Source organism: Fusarium verticillioides, chromosome 1, assembly GCF_000149555.1.
Source record: "Fusarium verticillioides 7600 chromosome 1, whole genome shotgun sequence".
NCBI lineage: Eukaryota > Fungi > Ascomycota > Sordariomycetes > Hypocreales > Nectriaceae > Fusarium > Fusarium verticillioides.
The window spans coordinates 3,410,758-3,427,780 of NC_031675.1; the positions used below are offsets into that span (position 1 = coordinate 3,410,758).

A 17,023-nucleotide genomic window follows, 5' to 3' on the forward strand; every position below is an offset into this window, starting at 1 on the left:
ATAGCCAAGAACTAAGAACCACCAACACCGCCTGCTCAGAGCAAAAGATCCTCTTGAGTTACCGAATTGGCGGCTGTGGAGCTCTTTTCTTTTATCGTGACAGAAGATATCTCACGATAGGGGAATCATTGGCTTCTAAAGGTGATCGCTAATAGATGTGATCCGAGGCTCTTGTCATTGCCCAACTCTAGCGCTAACTCAGGTTGTCAGGTCAGTTCCTACAACCCCTCCTCTCAGTAAAGGTGATCGATCAGCTTTAAAAACATCAAATCTTGATTCAGACACGTCGTTTTTTGCCCATCTTGAACATCAGGGACTCCAGCCCGCCCTTGCTCATTGGTGTACACTGTTGCATTTCACTCACTACAGCATATTCAATATGCGGCTGTCAAGTCTCATCGCCCGGCACGGCTCCGCCCTTCGGCGCTGTTCCGGAGCCGCATCTCGGCCGGGCTGTTCTTATTCTCAACGCCGCCTCATGAGCTCCTCCTTGGCTGGTATCAAGGACTTGCTCAAGATCTCGGACGAGATTATAGATGCTGTTGCCACCAATAAACCCATCGTTGCACTTGAGTCAACTATCTACACTCACGGAGCTCTTGGCAATGAACTTGCCCTCCAACATTCAGATCTTGTCCGCAGTAGTGGAGGTATTCCCGCCGTCATCGCCATTGTTGATGGCGTTCCTACTGTTGGAGCAACGGCATCTGACATCCTTCGCATGATTGAGAGCGGAAACGCTATTAAAGCATCCAGGAGAGATATTGCCTACCTTGCGGGAATGGTAAGTCAAGTCAGGTACTGATTTTGGTCATACCTCGTGTGTGTAGCATTGAATCCATAAATTGGTCAACATATTTGATATACATGGGCTGTAAGGCTGACTGAAATTTGCTTCAGGGTTTGACAGGACAGAAGATTCACGGCGGCACCACCATATCAGGGACTATGTTGCTCGCCAGGCTTGCAGGCATTCGAGTGTTTGGTACTGGTGGCCTCGGCGGCGTTCACCGTGGAGGCCATAACTCAATGGACGTTTCTGCTGATCTCACTGAACTTGGCCGAACACGGGTCGCTGTCATCAGTAGCGGTTGCAAGGGTTTCCTTGATATTCCCAGGACGCTGGAATTCCTCGAGACCCAGGGTGCCCATGTGTCGACCTTTGCAGACGGACGATCTGGAAAGATTGATTTCCCAGCTTTTTGGGCTCGTGATAGCGGCATCAAGAGTCCTTCTGTTGTTCACACTGAGAAGGAGGCAGCTGCTATCATTCTGGCCCAGGAGAAGCTTGGGATCGAGTCAGGCTTGCTCTTTGCCAACCCAATCCCGGAGGAATTTGGCATTCCCGCGCCTGAGATGCAGGCCTACATCGAGCAGGCTGTCAGGGAGGCCAATGAGAAGGGTTTCACTGGCAGCGCCAACACTCCGTATATCCTGGGTAGGCTCAAGGAGCTCACAGGAGAGAAGGCCGTTATCGCCAACAAGGCGCTAGTAACGTCCAACATCACCCGGGCCACCAACATCGCTGTCGAACTCTCAAAATTGTTGTCTTCTGGTTCCGAACCAGGCGAGACTTTGTAAGTGCAGCGATGAATGGTCTCGGACGTAAATCTAATCGTAGATATAGCAATTCATATTCTGCCGCTTCATCTGCACCTGCATCTCCCGCTCCTAACGAGCTCAAGGTGTCAGAAGTAGTGTCTGACAATAAGGTCGATATCCTTGTCGCTGGCTCCGTCGCTGTTGATCTGAGTTGTGACTATACCCCAACGTCGGGTGACGCTTCACCCGTCCTCCACACCTCGAATCCATCTAGTATCAGCCAGTCAATCGGAGGTGTCGGCCATAATGTAGCTCTCGCTGCCCACTCTGTAAGCAAACATGCTCGAGTACGGCTCTGTAGCATGGTTGGTGATGACGTGTAAGCGTCCCCTCGTATCAAGGTCTGACCCTCACTGACGTGCTGTAGTGCTGGCAAGACCATTCTTAACGGACTCAAAGCCTCCGGCCTTGACACTACCTACATTCGACAATTGGGCCATGAATACCACGGCTCTAATAGAACGGCTCAGTATGTTGCTGTCAACGATGCAAACAAGAATCTAGTTATGGCTATGGCCGACATGGGCATCTTCACAAATCACTCTTTTCCCGAATATTGGATGTCTGCCGTCCGGGGAACCAAGCCCCAGTGGTTGGTAGTGGATGGTAATTGGAGCGAGAAAGATATTCGAGCATGGCTCAAGGCTGGCCAAGACCAAAACTGCAAGATTGCATTCGAACCAGTATCGACAGCCAAATCTATGAACCTTTTCTGTTCTCAGAAAGGGCATCCGAAACTGAGAGTCTTCCCTAGGCCCACGGTAGATATCGCTTCTCCCAACAGCTACGAGCTGGCAGCCATGTACTCCGCAGCTCGTGATAACGGCTACTTTGAGGCACCAGAGTGGTTCGATATCATCGACGCCTTTGGCATGCGAGGTGCCCGAGATCGGTTTGTTAAGATGACTTCAGCCGAGCTGACTGACGCTGGTGTTCCTGTTCAGTCTGTTCAACTACTTCCTTATATTCCGACTATTGTGACGAAACTTGGTCCTCAAGGTGTTCTCCTGACCACTATCCTCGCAAAGGATGATCCCCGTCTGAAGGACCCTGGCTCCGAAGAGTACATCCTTGCTCGCTCGCTGAGCGACCACCCCAGCGTTGGTGGGCTCTATATGCGACTATTCTCTGCGGCTGAAAAGGTTCAGAACATTGTATCTGTTAACGGTGTTGGAGATACCTTCTTTGGTGTTTTAATCTCTGGATTAGCTCAGGGTGGAAAAGTCGAAAACCTCATTGATGTTGCACAAGCTGGCTCATGTTTAACACTAAAGTCTCCTGAGTCAGTGAGTCCTGATCTACACAGGCTCGAGAGTGTGTTGGCACAGGCAGCAGCCGAGTAGCGGGAGAAGGACGATTGAATACCCTAAGTTGATTTTCACTCTTTCTTCTGTCCTAGGTTTCCTTGCAATTACTAGCATCTTAAACTCCTCACATCCACGTATACTTCCATTGGATCCTACTACCTACCTGTCTACTATACCTCGGTAGGCTAGACACCAAATATGTGCTCCTGTGAGCCTGTAAAGACCACTGTGAGCTTGCCAAGCTCATTGAGGCGCATTCCTGGGTAATCTTATCGTACGAATATTTCAGCCTCGTTTGATCTCCCGTATGATTGGTCACTGCCCCACTAGTGCTAAAGTGAGAGAGCCAATTGTAGAGAATCGCGTGCGCAAGGCTACGCTTGCCCTCTAAAAAAATTCCATGACCATAAACATTTCCAAACCAGAAACCGCAAAACTTACTCCAGTGAGCCGAAGGACAACAATGGCGCCACCACAAGACGAAGAGATGTTAGATCCCTCATCTTCCTCCTCCTCGGAGAATGAATCTCAATTTGACTCCGAAGATGAAGTTCCTCAAAAGAAACCAACCATTGCGCTCTACGAGAAAGATTCGGACGAGGAAGAGTTGGAGCGACTTGTTCTAGGTAATAAGGCAGGCTTCCGAGCGCAATTGTTCAAAGACGATGGCATTTTTGATAGCAGCTGGGATGCGGAGGGTAAGGAACTTCAGCTTGTCGAGCAAGATCCTGGGCTGGAGGAAATCGACGACGCGGACCTGTTCATGTTCGACACGGGTGCTGGAACAGGCGCTGCAGAGGTCACAAAGGCAGCAAGGCCCACTGATGGAAACGCTCCTGTATGGGAGGATAGCGACGACGATAGACTGGCCATTTCCCTGGCTGGAGCCACTCGGTTACGAAAGCTGCGAAAGACGGAGGCCGAGGATCTTGTGAGCGGAACAGAGTACAGCAGAAGGTTGCGACAACAGTACCTCCGACTTAATCCCCTTCCAACGTGGGCGCGCGAGGCAGATGGGCGACCTACCAAGCGAAGGCGATCCTCTGCAGCGTCTGACTCTTCAGCAGACAGCGAATCCGACCCTGAGATTTCTGCTCCGCCTCTTGAGAAGTTCCTTCGCGACGTCAACAGTCTGGCCGGGGCTGGATCGACCAAGAAGAGGCGCTTGCGACCCGAAGTCATTGACATCCAACGCACACGAGAGATTCCAGACAAGCACAAGGCGCCTGTCGCCAATCTTTCCTTCCACCCCGAGTTCCCGGTGCTCCTTTCCTCCAGCACCGCTTCTATCGTCTACCTCCACCACATCGCGCCAGCCGCTCATCCTACACCCAATCCTCAGTTGACTTCAGTGCAAGTCAAACAAGTGGATATTCGAAGGGCCGAGTTCTTGTACCCTCGGGGCGACAAGGTGTTCTTCGCTGGCCGACGAAAATACTTCCACCACTGGGATCTCAAATCAGGGACGGTGCAAAAGACGACTCAGATCCTTGGTCACAGGCTCGAGCACAAGACTATGGAGCGATTCAAGCTCAGCCCGTGCGGTCGATACATGGCTATTGTTGCATCTACCAGAAAGGGAGGCGGTATCATTAACGTTCTGAACACGACATCTATGCAGTGGATTTCGGCTGCCAGACTGGCTAGTCAGAATGGCATTGCAGACTTTGCTTGGTGGAGCACTGGAAACGGTATGACTATCCTTGGTCGAGATGGTCAGGTTGGCGAGTACAGCATGGAGAGCCGCTCGTTCTTGGGAATATGGCATGATGAGGGTTGTGTCGGTGGTATTGTCCTCGGTCTCGGCGGTCATCAGGGTCCAGCTGTCCTGGGCGATGATCGATGGGTCGCTGTAGGTTCTAACAGTGGCATCACCAACATTTACGACCGGAACGAGCTTGTCGTACTCAGGTCGGAGGATGTATCTATCAAGGAACGGCCAACACCTGCAAGAGTCTTCGAGCAGCTTGTCACACCCATTACACATATTGCTTTTTCGCCAGATGGCCAGCTCATGGCTTTCGGAAGCCAACATAAGAAAGACGCTCTGCGCCTTGTGCATCTACCAACCTGCACCGTGTACCGCAACTGGCCTACGGAACAGACGCCCCTTGGAAGAATCACTGCAGTCGCATTTGGGAATCAGAGTGACTTATTGGCGGTTGGTAATGACACAGGGAAGATCAGGCTTTGGGAGATAAGGAGTTAGATATTTAATGGACAAAAAACGGCGCATGGCTGGCTATCTGCAATCAATATCCTCTCATCCCATTGATGATCTGTCCAGTATCCAATATCATATCTTGTGTCTGATCCTTCTCCAATGGACAGATATTGGTCAGTTGAACATGTGCTTCAACAGCGTCCGAAGTGGGCTACCCTTGGGCAGCTGGTGTCGGGGGAAGAAAGCTCCCCTCTTGCGCGTCCAGACAATAAGTTCCTTTCTACTCTTGAAGAGCTTGACATCATCGGGCCTGTTCTCACATTGCAAGAACTGCTTAATGTTGACGTTGATGCTCTTGAGCGCCTACAGTAAATCAGCATCTGGAAGTTATCGTGGGTATCTGACAACTGACGTCTCGGCATTTGGTCTTGCTAGGAAGATTATTCGGTAGGCCTAGATCGGCACAAAGTCGCTGAAAATCTTGTAAGGTGCCTTTCTTGAAGTAATTGTTCCACTGGTCCATGAGGGTCACATGTTTGCTACTGGATTTAGACGAGTTGGAGGGGGTGAGGACGATGACACCGGAGCGATCAACTAGATCACTGTCTGAATATTCATCAAGGGATCGATCCATGACTCAGATGGGAATATCGTGTTCAAGTTGAGTGCAAAGTGGTTGTGCTGACTTGTTGGTGACTTATGAAGCCAGTTCTTACGACAGGAGAGTATGAAGGAATTGATATGTTTATGTTCTTGGGATAACACATAAAGACCTCCAGTGTTATTAACCAGATCAAAGGGACATTGTGACTAGTCCAGTGACGAATATGTGAATAGCCTGGCAACATTCACTTGAGTTACTTGAAAGGCGCAACTGCAGGCTGCCGTCTGCCCATGACGCAGTTATCCGCGACGGACGGCCTTCACTATTCAACATTTCCTTGTTCACTTCCAAACCAGCTTCTGTGTTATATCTGATTCATATACATAGACACTAGGAGAGAAAGAATACCGAGGCCACGCATAAAGCTTTGTACACTACACCTGAAAACACAATAACCTTGACAATCTGGCTATACTTCATGCCGAGTATCCAGAAGTGCACGTAGGAAGAGCACAGCAAATTTAATTAAGGATAAAAGAAATAAAATCACTAACTTTTGTCACCTCTCGATGATATCTCTTACTTTATTCTACACAAACTCCATTCGTAAGGTACCTATTGAGCCTCACTCATCTCCACTTTCATTTTCAAGAGGTCCCTGCTGCTCAACCTCATTCCTTTTCTTACCAACATTTGTTCCTTGCCCTAGATCAATGGTGGGAAATTTCTTTCGGGTGGCCTTGACCAAGCTTTGAAGGCTTTTCGGAATCTTGAACGGTTCATTGACATCACCAACTCTGATCGCTGACTTGTAGCGGTCTGGAATAGGAGCGGGCGTGTTTATCTCTTCTGCCGGAAACATCTTCACTCCAGCACGAGTGATTGAGCGTGAGCCGTGAGCTGTGAGCTGTGAGCCGTGAGCCGTGAGCCGTGAGCAAAAGCAATTCCAGCCCTGGTTGGGTGAGGGACTGGGGGTGGTGGCTCATACTGGCTGTATTTGATGTTGAGAGCGGCCATCTTGACCTGACGCTGCCTTCGTAGATTCTTACGAAAGGTCTTTGATTTTAGCTCGGAGTGTTCATCCCAGCACCCAGCGGCTCAGAGCCAGGAAGTCCAGCATCTGGGCACCAGCCGGCACTGTCAGCTGCTGGTGACATCGAATCAGCCTGGCAGCCCACGCACTGCCTGTAGCTTGTTTATATAACTCTTTTTTCAGCCTAGTGCACCTAACTTGAATATTACAGCATCATCATACACACGCCATTTGCTCATAGTATGAGTACGACCTGGCGTAAGAATTATTCCTTCCCATGGATTTTCAAGGGACGTCGAGAGCGCACCGGACCCAGTGGCTTGGTACCCGGTGGTTGAGAATCCGCAGCACAAATCGCCAGAGTACTCATCTTTGCTCGGTGATGGCCAAACTATCATACGCCCTCAAAGATATAGGAGGTACTGGAAACATTCGAGCCTGAAGAGCTTATCCGGATAAGAAACTCATGTATCTGAATGAGGCACGGTGTCAGTATGTTTGTATATGTGGGGAAAGTTTTCTGTATATAACAACAGCTGATCGGCTTCCATAGCTCAGTTGGTTAGAGCGTCGTACTAATACTTCATACCGAGTATACGGTAATGCGAAGGTCTCAGGTTCAAGCCCTGGTGGGAGCATGTCTCCAGCGCCTATCAGTTGTTTCTTTTTTTGGCTGTTTTCATATGGTGTTATTTCTAACTCTCTGTGACTTTTGAGCCTTTTTGCTGTATAGGTACCTATTGAAGATGTCCATGGTGTTGGTGTTGCATTGCCTTAATAGGCAATTTGCGCACAAGAGGAAGGGACATTAATCTGCAATAGAAAAGTTTTATTAGAAGACTCATTTTGCCCGGTCAAAACCCGAGCATATGTTTCAGTTCACATGGCCATCCTGGAGCCGGGCCTGTGGTGAGAGGCTCTCAGGCTCGCAGCCAAGCAATTGAAATGGCATACATGTCCAACTAACACCATGAGAGAGAGTTGTTTAGTATATTGTATTTGCGGGGTGTCGGATTGGTGTAGGGTATGGCAACGAAAGCTGATCTGAGATTACGGAGAAAATCGGGTGAAAGAAAGACAAGGATGAATGAGAATGTCATGATGTAAATGCAGTTTGCTTTTTTTGAAGAATGCACAGGCCCTTCAACAAGTGAGCGTTTGTATCATTTGCGGTTGAAGATGGGCGATGTTGGCCATGCGCTGTAATGCTACACATTGACATAAATCCCTGGATATTCTGTTGCTAATTGGATGAAGGTGAAAGGGCCTCGAGAAGGGCCTCATTAGAGAGCGAGGCAACTCCGATGAACCGGGTTAATACTACAGTCCTGCAATGCACGCACTGCGCTATGTAACGCAGAGTAAGGCATGTGTATGTATGTACTAGTTACTGTGCATAAATGCCGCCGGGGAAGCCTGGCATGCCTGCGCAAGCGTGGTCTGACTTCTGCGAGCTGGATGGCAGCAGACCCAGAATCAATGGTGAACAGAATCCTGAGTGGCCAGATCGTGACGCAGAATTTCGGCAGAAGTCGCTCGCGCGATAGGCATTTGATAGCGAAGTCGTCAAACTGTTGGATACAAGCTTCAGTCCAGTTGGTGAAACAGTTTATGGACAGACAGACAGACAGAACGTGAAGCGTGGCACGGGCTGCACGTATCGACTGATGATTCTTTCATCCATAGAAGCGCCTGCTGTCTACTCCCGACGCGCTCGTCAATGGCCGCTGAATGCTCTGGTAACCGATACTTTTCAAGGCGTTCATTCAGCTGGTTGATATTGATTGTGGCCACCTGAAGTGGAATGATGTGGTGTGCTGGGTAGGGGCTCGAGTTTTGAGGCTTGAGCCGTGATTGGTCAGTTTCCTCTTTGATACTCCGACTATACCAAACTCCCACAGGATGTGGCCGAAACCGAGCAGACACAGATGCCTAATGAGGATTGTGATGTCAAAGATTGGGAAACCAAGGGAATATCAGTTGACCTAATTGTAATACACAGCCAACCACTCTGCCGTAATCAGAATAAGAAACTCTAACGGCTGACCTGGCTGGCTGAACCCGGAATTGCCTGACAACCCGTCATATGCTCAGGCCTCATCTCATCCCAAGGGTAGCTTGGAGGATTATTATGGAAATTACTCCGTAGTCACTGTACAGCACGTCAGCTGTCCGTGATTGTCCAGAGCTGACTTTCAAGTTCATATCGAATGCGTCCGTAACCGAGACCAAGGATTCGTCTTGCATGGATCCTTTAAAACCTTCTTTCCTTGCTTTGTATGTCCAAAGCTGGATACGCATTTGCACTCATCCTTGACAGCATGTACCCTAACTTATCTACAGCCGAGAAAGCTGTCTCTTCCTGCAGGTCATGAAAAAGTGATATGAGATGGTGTATGTACCCAGCCAGAACCCGAGCTCGAGCCCGAGCCCAGATCTGAGCCTGGCTTCGTTTAACTTACATCCTGGAAAAATTCCATTCACAAACCTCACTTATCGAATGATAAAAAGATTAGAGAACCAGCCTAGCCAGCCCAGGATTAAAATGGTTGATTTTGCAGTGGAGGTTTTCTGATGCAGGTATCCACTGAGGCGCCATAAGCTCGGACCCAGCCTCCAGCTTCCAGGGGATGTAAGGTCGGTAACCCGCACTAAGATCCATACCTGGTGGAGGTACATAATGACTTGCACGAAAATGCAGGAGGTAGGTGCTATCGGATCTTGGTAGCCGTTTACAAATGTCGATTTTGGTGGGGGTGGAGGAAGGAATTTGGAAAGAAAAATCGAAATAAGTCGAGTAGTACACAAATCCATACCTACTACCTACCTAAGTAGGTAGTCAGATGAAAAACTTCCAAATGAATCTATCCGTAACCACTTCATCTTAACATCGTAACTCGAGATTCCAAGAAGCTGATTGATCGACAATTGAATAAACGGAACGTCACGCCATCGCTATCATCAAGACGTCTATGCCCACCAAACCGTTACTTTAAACGGCAAAGAGCAGGGTCTCTGTCCTCCCTCCATCTCAGCGGCCAGAATCCAGCATCTACTAGCCAAGCATGGACACCACCCAAGCCCAGGGCTATGGCATGATCCCAGCCTTTGCCTACGAGGAACATACGGAGTCCTACAAGACCCAACATCAGGGGACCCCTCTAGCCCGGCGTGTCCCGGTACAGATGTGTTGGATCATGACAAGATGACAGTCCACTTTGTCAGAGACAGCACCGTATGCGCCGGGTGCTCAGCACTCTGGCCTGGGGAGAATCGATCCATGTGCCAACTCCAAGACAATTATCCATGGAAGCCGGAAGCACATATGGATGGCGAGCAAAACCAAGCAACAGACTTAAAAGACCCGCCGTGCTTCATGCGCCATGGCATGCGGTTCCCCCCTCCCACCTTGCAGTCACCAGTGAAAACCCATCTTTTGCTATTCGCGATCCTCACAGAGCATTAGTGCTTCTACTACTTAGCTTGACCAGCCACAGGTTTTCTCTTTACTTACACGCCTACCACAGGACAGGATCTTTGACCGTATACGGACACAGTTGATGTTCCATTCAACTTGCGCCAACGCACGCACATCCTTGGAAACGCCGTGCCGCTCATTGATCCATTCCATTGACTTTCCTTGCTGTCTGAGTCTGACTTACCGAACAAGTATCCAAGACTTCTGGACTCCGCCTGCGCCTGCACTTTAGTCGATCACTCCCAGGTTGCAATCAGTGACCCCCGCCGCCGAGTTCCTTGCCGTGGACTTTGCTTTTGCGCCCGACTTTACAGCTTCAATCTTTCCTTCCTCGACATCTTTCCCTGTTGCGTCTTCTGGTGCCAATCGACAGTATCTGTGGACGATCTCACTGCCTCAAGACGCCAATATACAACAGCACGGTCCCCGATGGACCCTCTGTGCCATTGAGCACCAAGATTCTTGACTTATACGCCCTTTTGAACGGCAGACGAAAAGTAAGGGAAACGATTTTCAACGGCATCGGCCCAACATGCCTCTCAGAAGGTCAAGCAACTCGGCCGACGGCCATTCAGTCACATCTTCACCCTCTTTCTCCCTGTCAAGTACCAAGCGCCGATTCCCTCTCTTAAGCAGGAGAAGGAACCGACACTCAGATGTGTCGCAGTCCTCAATTCCTCCCTTGCCGTCACCATCACCACCAGCATCCCCTTCACCTTCTCAGAAAGTTGCCAAACCTGGACTCCGGGTGCATGTCCAGGTCAAATTCGAATCCCCTCATAGTTCAGAGCATGTTCGCGACTATGAAGCTTCAGCCCAGCTGAGAGCTACCGATCGCATTTGCCAAGCTTTGCTTTCCCGCCTACAGCATTGCTCTTCTGAGCTTATCACACGCCACGATAGTAACGCTCTCGACCCGCTCCGCAAACCACACCGTGACGTTAAGCCATTGCGTTATCGCATCACGTACCGTGTCGAGCGTGATGGCCTTATTATCGTAGAAAAGTCTTTGCGCTCTTTCCAAGAGTATGAGTTGACACATGAAGATGCCCGCGAGGTTGTCGCCGCTACCGACCGGATCATTGGTCTCTTTTTAGTGCGGCACGACCCCGGATTCCAATGGTCCGAGTCCGTTGAGTCTGAAACTACCAGCCCCGAGACCGAGACCTTCCGGCCGTGCACCGGCCGGCCTCAATCCATGGCATGCATCCCCCGATCTCATTTTGTTAGCGACACACAGAAATTCGAGTTTGTATCTGGCTATTCGATTGAGCTTTTCTTGCGCAGCCGTTGCGCTACGCGCTATCCAGAGAACCGGAATGCTTCTATCAAGATTGACAGCCGACAGCCTTCACCTTTACCCCTCCTGCTCGGCGAGGAACTGACCACCCGTGTCTCAAATCTTATAATTGACCCAGTTGACGCCTGGAAGCGCAAGTTTGACAAGCGTCACAAGTCTTGCGCTGGCCTGGAGGGCAGCGGTGGCTGCACTCATATCGAGGATGGGGCTGTTGATATCATGGTCAAGGTCCGTAATCATATTGGGCCTGACTATACCTACTTCTCCCACCGTATTCAGACAAGCAAGGTTCTTTTCAATGACCACGATGGTCGCGACTTTGACGAGTTCGCCAACCAAGTCAAAGCGAAGCTGGAGAAAGCTCGCGATATGACAGACAAATCTGTGCGGTCCTTGGATGACTTCACTCTTACAATCAGAGAGCTCCGTGGAAAGAACTGGTCCGTTCATGAGCCTCTCATCGTTCGACTTGATCCCACAGTTACATACTGTCGCCAAACCATGGAAGCTGTCATGGAACGTCTTCAGACTGGCATCAGTAACGTCCTTGAACATCATGAGGATGCTCTTGCTACCATGACCGTTCACAAGCGCGGACATCTCATCTTTGACGGTTTCCTTGACGGTGCTGGTGGCGATGACAGTGTGCATCACGAGAGATTTGCGACACCTGACCTGGAGCGAAAAGCCCTCGAAGCTCACTTAAAGGAACGCATTCGTTCAGATATTACGATGCTTTGTAGAGACACATGCGCCATAGACTGTCCTGATACACTGCCAAACTTGCGGCTAAAGACAAGCGGATCAGCTGCGTCTGCCATTGGAGCAACCCAACTGATGAGGCCTCCTCTTTCTACAGCTGGTTCATCATCTGCTGCGCCAACCACGCCTTCGCTTGCTGCCTCGCTTCCTCGCCAACCATCCGAGAAATCCTTCCATGGATCCATGACCAGCACTCGTTCTGACCTCTCTCTCACCAAGAAGCTCGCGAAGGAAAGTCTGAGGGATCCTGGTGAATGCCCCTCAGCACCAGCAACCCCGTCACCTGACATGCGCCGAGTACCTTCGGGTGTTGAAATGGCCAAAAAGCATGGGTATATGTCTGACTTCATGGCAGACGACGAGAACCAGTCCGAACCCCCGTCTACTCCAAGTCTGGTGGATACTGATAGCCTCAGCCCTCGAGACAGTGTCGTTGCAACCCCCTCGCGGGCCATGCCCCATGATCAGTCCAACGAGGGACTTCGCATCATAGATGATGGACGAAGGATCATCTACCAAGAGCAGTCTGATATGGATGCCATCGCAAGTGGAATGGTGCAATTTCACCGCCCGATCACTGACGATGACGAGCCTATTCAGCTTGTCAAAGAGAAGCCAGCTGAGAGCCCCGATAAGAAAGCGACTCGTCGATCCCTGGATACCCGTATGCCGGACCTCTCTGGAAACACAGACCACCTTCCTGAGGCACAGAAGCACGAGCCAGTCATAACTCAAGAGTCACAGCCTTATGCCCATGTGACACCTGAGCTTCAGAAGGCAATGGTGGCTGAAGAGCTCTCAACCGTGAGTGTCGCAGAGCAAGTACCCGGGTTAGGTGTTCCCGTACCTGGACAAACAAAGGCCGAGGCCATTACTGAGAAGGGCACTGGCGAGACCCACCAGGCTTTCCAAGAGGAGCACTGGGAGACAGTTGAGACCAGAGACAAACCTCGCGAGAATCCAACAGAAGTCGAGGTCAACTCAAAATCTGAAACGAGCTTTGGGACTACACCTGAAGCCAGTATTCGTGAGGATGCCGAGACCAAGGACATTTCCACCCCTGATGTTGCTGTGACAGTTACCGCTGAAGAGCACCCTTCTGATGAGAAGCAAATAGAGGCCCAACTGCCCAATGACTCTGAAGTGCAAACGCCTAAGGCTGAGCCTGTCGTTTCTGAGAAATCTGACGTTTCACTCGCTGATGCCGCGCAGAAGACACTCGAGGCGTCTGTACTTGGAGAATTCCCTAAGCCACCCTCCATCCACGCCGATACTGATGAGGCTGGTCGTAATGATCCGCAGAAAGAACATGGCCAGGAAACCCCAATTCAGACCTTGGTTTCTGACTTGAGGCAAGCGGAAGAAGATCAAGAAGCGATCATCCCTCGGGCGCCTGAGGGAGCACCTACTTCTAGTGATTCTGGCATCTCTATGGAGGGTGACGCGAAAGACCGCGAGGCTCAGTCGCCAGCTGCAACAGAGTTTGCTGAGAACACATCTCTCCCTTCCAAAGAGACAGACGATCAGTTTTCCGTCAAGGCTGATGTCGTTGGCAAGGACGAGCAGCATATTCCGCACTCAGATGTGACCGATGAACGCTTTCCTGAGATGGTAACTCACTTCCTTGAAACTGTTCCTGAGGACACTCTTCTCGAACCTACTGAAGTGGTAGCTGAAGATGTCGAGATTGTCACGTCCGACTCACCTAAGACGCCAGAGGAGCCCACACCTCTCGAGGAACCCCCCCTTATGCCCACCATTGCCTCTGCCCCTCCGGAGAGTCTGCTGACCCCGGACAACTTCTTCTCTTCCTTGTCAGAAGAGAAGGAGAAGGGACAAGATTACCATCGGAAACCATTCGATACCTCGGAGTTCGCCGACGCCCTGGCTCGACCTCGAGTCAGACCTCGAACTGCCACACTGCCCGAGCGCCGTTACTCGACAGCTTTGACTCTTGAGATCGATCTCAATGCCCATTGCGACCCTGATCAAGAACACTCACCCACCGAGGATGCTCCCAAGAGCGCCAGTGGTACGTGGCGGCGAGACGGCCTCCATCGCCGACAGCCGTCAGCTGGCTTTATCGGTTTACCAGACCAGCGCCGGCTTCATTCTGTTGGTCTTCGCAGTGCTGTATTGCCATATCGTTGGCAGCAGATGCGTCGTGAACAGGCGCTCTGGGAAGGACGACCAGGCACTTCTCACAGCGAGGCCTGAAGTTGGAGATCATCTAGCTCTATTCATTTATGACGATGACTTGCGCCATGTTTCTTGTTTCAGTTTCATTTATACTTTCGAAAAAATAAGAATCCAAAAACATAGTGCTAGGTTATGATGGCAGACACGAAGGATGGGAAGAAAAGGAAAGGTAACTGGCCAATAAGTCCATAATGGTATGGCTTGGCAATGGCGTTGGTTAAATTCGATGTCATCTGCATGCAAAGCATTTGGACTTGGAGCATGACATAATGCAGAGGATACCATTTCAGAGTGTTTATATATAACGACTGCATATTTCGAGAACTTGCTTCTTCTTCTAGTGTGACCAATGTCGATGTGCCCTGGGACCTGAAGATATTGCTTCGCCTTTTCACCAGGGGATAACCCTCTTATCGTCCTTGAATGTACCGGTCTCCCCATCAGGCCCCAGAGTAGCGGCTTTCACAGAGCTAATGGCACCCAGATCGACTGGCTCGGTTCCTGCGAATCCATTCAAGGCGGTCCGGGAGTTGTGCCCTGGGCATACAATATTGATCTTCCACTGCGGGTCATTCTCGTACCTGATGGCGAAGTGGAGCGCCATCATATTGAGAGATGACTTGCTATGCGTATAAACACCGAAATCGAAGCTATGCATTGGATGCGTAGGATCGGCCTTCAGTGTTAAACTGCTCAAGGCGGTAGAAACAAAGACAATACGGCGGGTTTTGGTAGAGCGCTCGAGGAGGGGGATAAAAGAGTCAGTGACGAGGGCGGTTCCGATGCAATTGGTGTTATAGACGGCCATCATAAGTTCTCGCGGAGACACGGCCATACCGTAGCCTGAGACAGCGCTGTTGTTGACAAGGATGTCAAGACGACCAAATTTATCACGGATAGCCTCGACCGCAGCGGCGATGCTATCATCTGATGTGATGTCCAGTATGAGAGGTGAGACGTTGAGCCCCTGAGCTTGTAGCAAGGTGCTCGCCTCTTGTACCGCTTGTAAACGGCGGCCAGAGACAATGACGTGGTAGTCATTGTTCTCGCTCGCGAGCTTCTTAGCAATTTCGAAGCCAATACCCTGATTGGCACCAGTGACGAGAGCGATTGTGGTATTGGGGTTGATGGTAGGAAAAGACATGATCGTGTCGTTTTCGGTTATGTGTGGTGATAGTAAGTAATGTCCCGTTGAGTATGGTGACGATCTGAGCAAAGTGTTTTCTCGCAGCACTTCTTGCTCTTTATATCTAGGATAGATTCTGATGAGACACAAAAAATGTGGTTGTCGTCATGGAGACTTTCATCTGTATCTCCGATATTGAGTGTCGTTGAATCCTAAATCCGTGGTTGGACTGGGAGCTCGAGGCCACTCTGAGATTGATTACCCTTTTGGGATTGAGGTTGAGTCAGTGGCATGATGATGCCAAGCAGAGGCTAAGCATTTTGAAGATACTTCTGACTTGCCCGATGCCCCAGTCAAATAACATTGCATGCATCACGCTTATGCGTAAGAAATGAATGCGAATGCGAATGCGATTGCTAACAAGTCGATGCTTGTGGGCCGCAAACCAGGGCGGTAATGAGTGCGCACAAAGCTGGACTGGACTGTCTTTGATGTACAGAATAAGCATGATGTATCGTAGCCTACCTGGTTCGAGCTTCGCCCTAGCAAGCACATCAGACAAGTTCAGCATCACCAACATCAACCATATGCTTTGCACTTGACCATCGTAATATGAGCACATCGCCATTCTTGGCAGGGAGAGTGATATCGCCGTCAGTTCCTTTACCATAGACGTCCTTGTCTCTTAGCATGCGGACAAAGACAGCCATATCTAGATCTGGTGAATCGATCATGCTGATGTTGCCTGCAGTGTCGTTGAGGTTCTGTAGCTGCTGCGGAAAAGATGCGAGGAAGGATGAGAGATAGTGATTGTGGAGGAGAGCCTGATGTCTTGTCGCGTAGGCTGCTTCTGTTGGGGACATCCTATCTCTCAGCTCTTGGGTTGAGAGGTAATGGAGAGTGTGTTTATCGATCTTAGGAGAGTCAATTTTGCGTAGGTTAATGAGACCAAGGACACTTACCTTTGCTATACGAGCCCGAAGAAAACTTCGAACAAGGAATTTGTACCTCTCGAGCTCAGTCTGAATAACGATGAGGGCAAAGTTTGTCTTTGGATCCATATCACCCGTCATATCCTCAACCTTTTCGATCTGGGATTTGATGCGTGCATTGACGCGCTCGAATAGGCCATCTGTCGGCCATCTATATAGACGTTGTGAGTATTAGGAAGCAGGAAGAGGAGCACATGAGACCTACTCGAGAAGCTCAGGTGCTGAGCGCTCTGCAACCCAGAGACGCGTCAAAGCTTGCAGATCGCGTGTTTCGCTGGGGATTCTGTGAGACGTGGGGTCAACTTGGCGAAGAATGTCATCGATATCCATTTCAGAGGATAAACAGTACTCAAATCATGAGGTAGAAAGATTATAGAAAGTTCGGCGGCACAGTTGGTCTATGTGTTGTATTTTCCTCTTCAGGTTGATCGTCAAGGTTGAGACTATATGGTGGAG

At 50.1% G+C, this 17,023-nt stretch overlaps 7 protein-coding genes and 1 non-coding gene across 9 annotated transcripts; 4 read left to right on the top strand and 4 right to left on the bottom strand.

Annotated features, from left to right (window-relative positions):
• The first annotated feature begins 27 nt into the window (after positions 1 to 27).
• On the top strand, positions 28 to 3,054 carry FVEG_00944 (hypothetical protein). Its single transcript, XM_018887675.1, has 4 exons — positions 28 to 784; positions 901 to 1,577; positions 1,628 to 1,921; positions 1,970 to 3,054. The coding sequence occupies exons 1-4, from the start codon at positions 380 to 382 to the stop codon at positions 2,943 to 2,945; spliced, it is 2,352 nt and encodes a 783-aa protein (XP_018743452.1). The 5' UTR covers positions 28 to 379; the 3' UTR covers positions 2,946 to 3,054.
• A 278-nt stretch (positions 3,055 to 3,332) lies between these two features.
• Positions 3,333 to 5,844, top strand: FVEG_00943 (hypothetical protein). Its single transcript, XM_018887674.1, has one exon. It carries the CDS (start codon positions 3,373 to 3,375, stop codon positions 5,116 to 5,118), a length of 1,746 nt encoding a protein of 581 aa, XP_018743450.1. The 5' UTR covers positions 3,333 to 3,372; the 3' UTR covers positions 5,119 to 5,844.
• FVEG_14754 (hypothetical protein) lies at positions 5,248 to 5,707 on the bottom strand (the record flags this gene model as incomplete). Its single annotated transcript, XM_018903725.1, has 2 exons — positions 5,248 to 5,436; positions 5,486 to 5,707. 2 exons carry the CDS (start codon positions 5,705 to 5,707, stop codon positions 5,248 to 5,250), a joined length of 411 nt encoding a protein of 136 aa, XP_018743451.1.
• A 697-nt stretch (positions 5,845 to 6,541) lies between the features above and the next one.
• On the bottom strand, positions 6,542 to 6,694 carry FVEG_00942 (hypothetical protein; the record flags this gene model as incomplete). Its single annotated transcript, XM_018887673.1, has 1 exon — positions 6,542 to 6,694. The coding sequence occupies one exon, from the start codon at positions 6,692 to 6,694 to the stop codon at positions 6,542 to 6,544; it is 153 nt and encodes a 50-aa protein (XP_018743449.1).
• Positions 6,695 to 7,253: 559 nt separating this feature from the next.
• Positions 7,254 to 7,348, top strand: FVEG_14753. Its single transcript has one exon. It is a non-coding gene; the product is annotated as a tRNA-Ile (tRNA).
• Positions 7,349 to 9,665: 2,317 nt separating this feature from the next.
• Positions 9,666 to 17,023, top strand: FVEG_00941 (hypothetical protein). 2 transcript variants are annotated; one of them, XM_018887671.1, is made up of 2 exons: positions 9,666 to 16,228; positions 16,327 to 17,023. In XM_018887671.1, the coding sequence occupies exon 1, from the start codon at positions 10,721 to 10,723 to the stop codon at positions 14,465 to 14,467; it is 3,747 nt and encodes a 1,248-aa protein (XP_018743445.1). In that variant the 5' UTR covers positions 9,666 to 10,720; the 3' UTR covers positions 14,468 to 16,228; positions 16,327 to 17,023. The 2 variants fall into 2 exon arrangements, with proteins under 2 accessions (XP_018743445.1, XP_018743446.1); XM_018887672.1 differs by having other exon boundaries at positions 9,666 to 12,618; positions 12,667 to 17,023.
• FVEG_00940 (hypothetical protein) lies at positions 14,841 to 15,593 on the bottom strand (the record flags this gene model as incomplete). Its single annotated transcript, XM_018887670.1, has 1 exon — positions 14,841 to 15,593. The coding sequence occupies one exon, from the start codon at positions 15,591 to 15,593 to the stop codon at positions 14,841 to 14,843; it is 753 nt and encodes a 250-aa protein (XP_018743448.1).
• On the bottom strand, positions 16,130 to 16,897 carry FVEG_00939 (DNA replication complex GINS protein SLD5; the record flags this gene model as incomplete). Its single annotated transcript, XM_018887669.1, has 3 exons — positions 16,130 to 16,489; positions 16,538 to 16,718; positions 16,773 to 16,897. 3 exons carry the CDS (start codon positions 16,895 to 16,897, stop codon positions 16,130 to 16,132), a joined length of 666 nt encoding a protein of 221 aa, XP_018743447.1.